Below are 9,402 nucleotides of genomic sequence, written 5' to 3'. Positions count from 1 at the left end.
GGGGTTGGCAAATGGCAACGTAACGATCGTAGGCCATGGCCGAGAGCAGGAAGATTTCCGCTGCTCCCAGGATGTGAAGAAATGAGAGCTGAGCCACGCAGGCGTTGTAGGAGACGGTCTTCGGGCTGGAGAATAAGTCAGCCAGCATTTTGGGTAGGGTGACAGAGCAGTAGCAGATATCCAGGAACGCCAGGTTGGCCAGGAAGAAGTGCAGGGGTGATCCGAGCTGGGAATCGCCCCGAACTGTGAGAATGAGGAGGACGTTGCTGGGGAGAACTGCCACGTAGAACAGCAGGAAGAAGGAGAAGAGCAGCGCCTGCACTCTGTGGTTGTGGGACAAGCCCAGCAGGACAAATTCTCTGACTGCTGTCGAGTTCTCGTGCCCCATTTGGACTCCTGCAAGCGCCGAGAAGCAGCACTAAAGAAAGATACTGCAGTGTTACAGCAACCTGGGCTGTAATGCTCGCCCTACGAGCGTGGCTTGGTGTGACGGAACTCCTTACGGGGGAATCCTGGAAGCTGGGAGTGGAGGCGCCCACTGAGTTGCAGTTGGGAACGGAATGTCAGCCCCCAAATTGTCCCCAAATTGTCCCCAAATTGTCCTCAGATTATCCCAAAATTGACCCAAAATCGTCCCCAAATTGACCTAGAATATCCTCTCATGTCCCCACATTGACCCCAAATGGCCTCAAGTCAACATACTGAACCTAAATTGTACCCAAATTGTTCCAAAATGGACCCAAATGGACCCAAATTGCGCCCAAATAACACAAAGTTGACCCGAAATTGCCACCAAATTGTCCCCAGATGTCCTCTAATGACCTCAAATTGTCCCAAATTACCCCAAATTGCCCAAAATTGTCACAAATTGTCCTCTAATGTCCCAAAATTGTCCCAAATTACCCCAAATTGCCCCCAAATTGTCCCCAAATTGTCCTCAGATTGTCCCCAAATTGACCCAAAATTGTCCCCAAATTGACCCCAAATTGTCCCCAAATGTCCTCTAATGTCCTCAAATTGTCCCAAATAACCCAAAATTGCCCCAAATTGTCTCCAAATTGTCCTCTAATGTCCCCAAATTGCCCCAAATAACCCAAAATTGCCCCCAAATTGACCCCAAATGTCCTCTAATGTCCCCAAATTGTCCCAAATTACCCCAAATTGCCCCTAAATTGATCCCAAATTGTCCCAAATTGACCCAAATGTCCTCTAATGTCCCCAAATGTCCCCAAATTGTCCTCTATGACCCAAATTGTCCTCTATGACCCAAAATGTCCTCTATGTCCCCGAATTGTCACAAATTACCCAAAATTGACCCCAAATTGATCCCAAATTGTCCCAACTAACCCAAAATTGACCCGAAATTGTCTTAGAGTGTCCTCTAATGTCCTCTATTGTCCCCAAATTGTCCTAAATTACCCCAAATTGCCCAAAATTGACCCCAAATGTCCTCTAATGTCCTCATATTATCCCAAATTACCCCAAATTGCCCCCAGATTCATCCCAAATGTCCCCTAATGTCCTCAAATTGTCCCAAATAACCCCAAATTGCCCCCACATTGACTCCAAATTGACCCAAAGTGACCTCTAATGTCCCCAAATTGTCCCAAATTACCCCAAATTGCCCCCAAATTGTCCCAAATTGACCCCAAACGTCCTCTAATGTCCCCAAATTGCCCGAAATAACCCAAAATTGCCCTAAATTGACCCTAAATGTCCTCTAATGTCCTCAAATTGTCCCAAATTACCCAGAATTGATCCCAAATTTTCTTAAATTGTCCACAAATGTCCTCTAATGTCACCAAATTGTTCAACTTACCCAAAATTGACCTGAAATTGTCACAAATTGCCCTAAATTGACCCAAAATGTCCTCTAATGTCCCCAAATTGTCCCAAATTGACCCCAAATGTACTCAAATTGTCCCAAATAACCCAGAATTGCCTCCAAATTGACCCCAAATTGACCCCAAATTGTCCCCAAATGTCCTCTAATGTCCCCAAATTGTCCCAAATTACCCCAAATTGCCCCACATTGACCCCAAAATGACCCAAAATGTCCTCTAATGTCCCCAAATTGTCCCAAATTACACAAAATTGCCCCCAAATTGATCCCCAATTGTCCCAAATTGTCCCCAAATGTCCTCTAATGTCCCCAAATTGTCCCAAATTACCCAAAATTGACCCAAAATTGATCCCAAATTGTCCCATATTGTCCCCAAATGTCCCCAAATGTCCTCAAATTGTCCCAAATAACCCAAAATTGACCCGAAATTGTCACAAATTGTCCCATATTGTCCCCAAATGTCCCTAAATGTCCTCAAATTGTCCCAAACAACCCAAAATTGTCCCAAATTGACCCCAAATATCCTCTAATGTCCTCATATTATCCCAAATAACCCAAAATTGCCCCCAAATTGATCCCAAATTGTCCCCAAATGTCCACTAATGTCCCCAAATTGTCCCAAATAACCCCAAAATTGTCCCCAAATTGTCTCCAAACTGTCCCAAAATTGACCCAAAATGTCCTCTTATGTCCAAATTGACCCAAATTACCCCAAAATTGACCTTAAATGTCCTCAAATGTCCACAAAATGTCCCAAACTACTCCCCAAATGTCCCCAAATTGACCAAATTTTTCCCCAAATTGTCCCAAATTGACCTGAAATGTCCTCTAATGACCCCACCTTGCCCCAGGTTACCCATAATTGTCCCAAATTGACCCAAAATATCCTCTCATGTCTCAAAATTGATCCAAATTGACCCCAAATTGCCCCAAATTAATCCCAAATGTCCTCTAATGTTCCATAATTGTCTCAAATTGACCCAAAAATTGTACCCGAATTGAACCCAATTTGACCTCTAATGTCCTCTTATGTCCAAATTGACCCAAATCACCCCAAAATTGTCCTTAAAAGTCCTTACATGTCCACAAAATGTCCCAAATTACTCCCAAAACTGAACCCAAATTGATCCATATTGTCCCAAATTGGTACAAATTGACCCAAAATGCCCTCTAAGGTCCCCAAATCGACCCAAGTTACCCCAAATTGATCCCAAATATCCTCTAATGTCCCAAAATTGTTCCATTACCCCCAAATTGTCCCCAACTTCACCCAAAATGCCCTCTGATCTCCCCAAATTGTCACAAATTACCCCAAAATTGCCCCCAAATTGACCCCAAATTGTCCCCAAAAGTCCTCTAATGACCTCAAATTCTCCCAAATTGCCCCCAAATTGCCCCCAAATTGTCTCCAAATTGTCCTCTAATGTCCCAAATTGTCCCAAATTACACAAAATTGCCCCCAAATTGATCCCAAATTGTCCCAAATTGACCCCAAATGTCCTCTAATGTCCCCAAATGTCCCCAAATTGACCCAAAATGTCCTCTAATGTCCCCGAATTGTCCCAAATTACCCAAAATTGACCCCAAATTGATCCCAAATTGTCCCAAATAACCCGAAATTGACCTGAAATTGCCCCCAAATTGTACACAAATTGTCCCCAAATGTCCCCAAATGTCCTCAAATTGTCCCAAATAACCCAAAATTGACCCGAAATTGTCACAAATTGTCTTCTGATGTCCTCTAATGTCCCCAAATTGTCCCAAATTACCAAAAATTGCCCCCAAAATGCCCCCAAATTGTCCACAATTGCCCCCAAATTGCCCCCAAATTGTCCAAAATTGTCCCCAAATGTCCTCAAATTGTCCCAAACAACCCAAAATTGCCCCCAAATTGACCCAAAATGTCCTTAATGTCCCAAAATTGCCCCAAATTGACCCCAAATATCCTCTAATGTCCTCATATTATCCCAAATTACCCAAAATTGACCCCAAATTGATCCCAAATTGTCCCAAATTGTCCCCAAATGTCCTCTAATGTCCCCCAAATTGTCCCAAATAACCCAAAATTGACCCGAAATTGTCACAAATTATCCCAAATTGTCCCCAAATGTCCTCTAATGTCCCCAAATTGTCCCAAATTACCCCAAATTGCCCCCAAATTGCCCCCAAATTGTCCCAAATTGTCCCAAATTGTCCCCAAATGTCCCCAAATTGTCCCAAATAACCCAAAATTTCCCCCAAATTGACCCCAAATTTCCCCCAAATTGACCCCAAATTGTCCCAAATTGTCCCCAAATGTCCTCTATGTCCCCAAATTGTCCCAAATTACCCAAATTGCCCCTAAATTGTCCCCAAACTGACCCAAAATTGACCCAAAATCAATTTGGACTCTTATGTCCAAATTGACCCAAATTACCCCAAAATTGACCTTAAATGTCCTCAAATGTCCACAAAATGTCCCAAACTACTCCCCAAATGTCCCCAAATTGACCAAATTTTTCCCCAAATTGTCCCAAATTGACCTGAAATGTCCTCTAATGACCCCACCTTGCCCCAGGTTACCCATAATTGTCCCAAATTGACCCAAAATATCCTCTCATGTCCCAAAATTGATCCAAATTGACCCCAAATTGCCCCAAATTAATCCCAAATGTCCTCTAATGTTCCATAATTGTCTCAAATTGACCCAAAAATTGTACCCGAATTGAACCCAATTTGACCTCTAATGTCCTCTTATGTCCAAATTGACCCAAATCACCCCAAAATTGTCCTTAAAAGTCCTTACATGTCCACAAAATGTCCCAAATTACTCCCAAAACTGAACCCAAATTGTCCCAAATTGGTACAAATTGACCCAAAATGCCCTCTAAGGTCCCCAAATCGACCCAAGTTACCCCAAATTGATCCCAAATATCCTCTAATGTCCCAAAATTGTTCCATTACCCCCAAATTGTCCCCAAATTCACCCAAAATGCCCTCTGATCTCCCCAAATTGTCACAAATTACCCCAAAATTGCTCCCAAATTGACTCAAATTGACCCAACTTGTCCTTTTATGTCTCAGAATTGTCCCCAAATTGACCCAAAATGTTCTCTTATGCACTGAAATTGTTCCAAATTGACCCAAAGTGTCCCCAAATCGACTCAATTTTTCCCCAACCTGTCCCAAATTGACCCCAAATGTCCTCTAATGTCCCCAAATGATCATAAATGAAGCCAGAATTGTCCCAAATTACCCAAAATCTCCTCTAATGTCCACAAATGGTCCCCAATTATCCCCCAACTGTCCCCAATTGACCCCAAATGTCCACAAATTGTTCCAAATTACCCCCAAAATGCCCCCAGATTGACCCGAATTTTCCCCAGATTTTCCCCAAATTGACCCCAAATGCCCTCCGAGGTCCCAAATCAGCCCCAATTTCCCCCAAATTAACCCAAAATGTCCTCTAACGTCCCCAAATCGGCACAAATTGCCCCCAAATGTCCTGTAATGTCCCCAAATTGTCCTGTTATCCTAAAATTGTCCCCAAATCGACCCAAATTGTCCCCAAATGGACCCCAAATGTCCTCTGATGTCCCCAGATTGTCACAAATTACCACAAAATTGTCCCAAATTGTCCACAAATGTCCTCTAATGTCCCCGAATTGTCCCAAATTGACCCCAAATGTCCCCAAATGTCCTCAAATTGTCCCAAATGACCCCAAATTGCCCCCACATTGACCCCAAATTGACCCCAAATGTCCTCTATTGTCCCCAGATGGACCCCAAATGTCCTCTGATGTCCCCAGATTGTCACAAATTACCCCAAAATTGTCCCAAATTGACCCAAATTACCCCAAAACTGCCCCCAGGTTGACCCAAGCTGTCCCCAAATTGTCCCAAATTACACCAAAAATGTCCTCAAATTGACTCAAATTGTCCCTAAACTGACCCCAAATCTCCTCTAAAATCCCAGAATTTTCCCAAGTTACCCCACAATTGTCACCAAATTGCCCCAAATTGACCCAAAATCTCGAAGTTTCTCTACCAAATTCGTCCGTCAAAAGCGGCTGAGAGCAAAGTGCTCCTTATCAGCTTCACACTCAGCCTGGAAATTAATCAGGCTTTAATTAACCGTAGGATAATGAAGGTGATGAAGGAGCACTGAGGCCATTGATCCAACCTTCAACCCATCACCTGTAATTAATCAGAGGATAATTAAGATGGGGAAGGAGAACTGAGGCCACTGAGTCCAACCTTCAACTCATCACCTCCTTTAATTAATCATAGAATAATTAATATGGGGAAAAAGCACTGAGGCCATTGGTCCAACCTTCAGCCCATCACCTTCTGTAATTAATCATGGAATAATTAAGATGGGGAAAAAGCACTGAGGCCATTGACTCCAACCTTCAACCCATCAGCTTTAATTAATCAGAGGATAATTAAGATGGGGAAGGACCTTCAACTCATCACCTCCTTTAATTAATCATGGAATAATTAATACGGGGAAGGAGCACTGAGACCATTGAGCCCAACCTTCAGCTCATCACCTCCTGTAATTAATCACGGAATAATTAACATGGGGAAGGAGAACTGAGGCCATTGAGTCCAACCTTCAACCCATCACCTGTAATTAATCAGAGGATAATTAAGATGGGGAAGGAGCACTGAGACCGTTGAGTCCAACCTCCAGCCCATCACCTCCTTTAATTAATCATGGAATAATTAATATGGGGAAAAAGCACTGAGGCCATTGGTCCAACCTTCAGCCCATCACCTTCTGTAATTAATCATGGAATAATTAAGATGGGGAAAAAGCACTGAGGCCATTGACTCCAACCTTCAACCCATCACCTTTAATTAATCAGAGGATAATTAAGATGGGGAAGGAGCACTGAGACCATTGAGTCCAACCTCCAGCCCATCACCTCCTGTAATTAATCATGGCATAATTAAGATGGGGGAGGCAAACTGAGACCACTGAGTCCAACCTTCAGCCCATCACCTCCTTTAATTAATTATAGAATAATTAAGATGGGGAAGGAGCACTGAGACCATTGAGTCCAACCTCCAGCCCATCACCTCCTTTAATTAATCACGGAATAATTAACATGGGGAAAAAACACTGAGACCATTGAGTCCAACCTTCAACCCATCACCTTTAATTAATCAGAGGATAATTAAGATGGGGAAGGAGCACTGAGACCACCGAGTCCAACCTTCAGCCCATCACCTCCTGTAATTAATCAGAAGATAATTAAGGGGGGGGAAAAAGCAACCCATCAGCTTTAATTAATCATGGAATAATTAACATGGGGAAGGAGCACTGATGCCATTGAGTCCAACCTTCAGCTCATCACCTCCTTTAATTAATCAGAGGATAATTAAGACGGGGAAAAAGCACTGAGACCATTGAGTCCAACCTTCAGCCCATCACCTTCTGTAATTAATCAGAGGATAATTAACATGGGGAAAAAGCACTGAGACCATTGAGTCCAACCTTCAACCCATCAGCTTTAATTAATCAGAGGATAATTAACATGGGGAAGGAGCACTGAGACCATTGATCCAACCTCCAGCCCATCACCTCCTTTAATTAATTATAGAATAATTAATACGGGGAAGGAGCACTGAGAGCATTGAGTCCAACCTTCAGCCCATCACCTCCTGTAATTAATCAGAAGATAATTAAGGGGGGGGAAAAGCACTGAGACCATTGAGCCCAACCTCCAGCCCATCACCTTTAATTAATCAGAGGATAATTAACATGGGGAAGGAGCACTGAGACCATTGATCCAACCTTCAGCTCATCACCTCCTTTAATTAATTATAGAATAATTAAGATGGGGAAAAAGCACTGAGGCCATTGGTCCAACCTTCAGCCCATCACCTCCTTTCATTAATCACGGAATAATTAAGGTAATTAGGGGGCAGCGAATGCCGTATTTATACAGCTGGGCTCTGCTCCGAACGCCGCACTGACGCCCAGCTCTGCCTTTGTCTTTAAGAGGATTAATTGCATGCAATGCATCTCTGAGTTGATTGCCTGGAATTGATTACCCCACAGAATCATAGAGACCCACAGCGACCCACAGCGACCCACAGCGACCCACAGAACCCCACAGAACCCCACAGCGACCCACAGAACCCCACAGAACCCCACAGAACCCCACAGAACCCCACAGCTTTGGAGTTAGGGCAGTCTGTTCGGGCTGCAGTTGGACTTTGGGGAGGGTCCTTACAGATCGCAGAACCATGGAATGATAGGGTTGGAAAGGTCCTTGAAGATCACATAAGCACAGAACGGTTGGGTTGGAAGGATCCTTACAGATTGCAGAACCACTGAACGGTTGTGTTGAAGGGTCCTTACAGATCACAGAGCCATGGAACTGTCAGGTTGGGTTGGGTTGGGTTGGGTTGGGTTGGAAGGGTCCTTACAGATCATAGGGCCATAGAAAGGTTGGGTAGGGCTGGAAAAGTCCTTACAGATCACAGAACCACAGAACAATTGGGTTGGAAGGGTCCTTACAGATCGCAGAACCACAGAATGGTTGGGCTGCAAGAGTCCTTGAAGGTCATAGAGACATGGAATGGTTGGGTTGGGCTGAAAGGGTCCTTACAGATCACAGAACCATGGAATTGTTGGGTTGGAAAGGTCCTTACAGATCACAGAACCACAGAATGGTTGGGCTGCAAGGCTCCTTGAAGGTAATAGAGCCATGGAATGGTTGGGTTGGGTTGGGTTGGAAGGGTCCTGACAGATCAAAGAGCCATAGAATGATTGGGTTGGGCTGGAAAAGTCCTTACAGATCACAGAACCACAGAATGGTTGGGTTGGAAGGGTCCTTACAGATCACAGAATCACAGAATGGTTGGGTTGGAAGGGTCCTTACAGATCACAGAATCACAGAATGGTTGGGTTGGGCTGGAAGGGTCCTTACAGATCACAGAACCACGGAATTGTTGGGTTGGAAGGGTCCTTACAGATCACAGAACCACGGAATTGTTGGGTTGGAAGGGTCCTTACAGATCACAGAACCACAGAACATTTGGGTTGGAAGGGTCCTTACAGATCACAGAATCACAGAATGGTTGGGCTGCAAGAGTCCTTGAAGATCATAGAGACATGGAATGGTTGGGTTGGGCTGGAAGGGTCCTTACAGATCACAGAACCATGGAATGGTTGGGCTGCAAGGCTACTTGAAATTAATAGAGCCATGGAATTCTTGGGTTGGGTTGGGTTGGGTTGGAAGGGTCCTGACAGATCACAGAGCCATAGAATGATTGGGTTGGGCTTGAAAAGTCCTTTAAGATCACAGAATCACAGAATGGTTGGGCTGCAAGAGTCCTTGAAGATCATAGAGACATGGAATGGTTGGGTTGGTCTGGAAAATTCCTTACAGATCACAGAACCACAAAAAGGTTGGGTTGGAAGTGTCCTTGAAGATCACAGAATCACAGAATGGCATGGGTTGGAAGGGTCCTTGAAGGTCATAGAGACACGGAATGGTTGGGTTGAGTTGGAAGGGTCCTTACAGATCACCGAACCACAGAATGGTTGGGCTGCAAGGCTCCTT

At 44.2% G+C, this 9,402-nt stretch overlaps 1 protein-coding gene across 1 annotated transcript in view; it reads right to left on the bottom strand.

Annotated features, from left to right (window-relative positions):
- Positions 1 to 388, bottom strand: part of LOC116238797 (olfactory receptor 4N5-like) — a 963-nt gene extending 575 nt beyond the window's left edge. Inside the window, exon 1 of the mRNA XM_031608681.2 lies at positions 1 to 388. This exon is cut by the window's left edge and continues 575 nt beyond it. Within this exon, the coding sequence (XP_031464541.2) occupies positions 1 to 388 (388 nt within the window).
- Between the last annotated feature and the right edge of the window lie 9,014 nt (positions 389 to 9,402).

This window comes from Phasianus colchicus, chromosome 39 (assembly GCF_987193195.1).
Source record: "Phasianus colchicus chromosome 39, bPhaCol1.hap1.1, whole genome shotgun sequence".
Taxonomy (NCBI): Eukaryota; Metazoa; Chordata; class Aves; order Galliformes; family Phasianidae; genus Phasianus; species Phasianus colchicus.
This window is presented reverse-complemented; position numbering and strand designations above follow the sequence as displayed.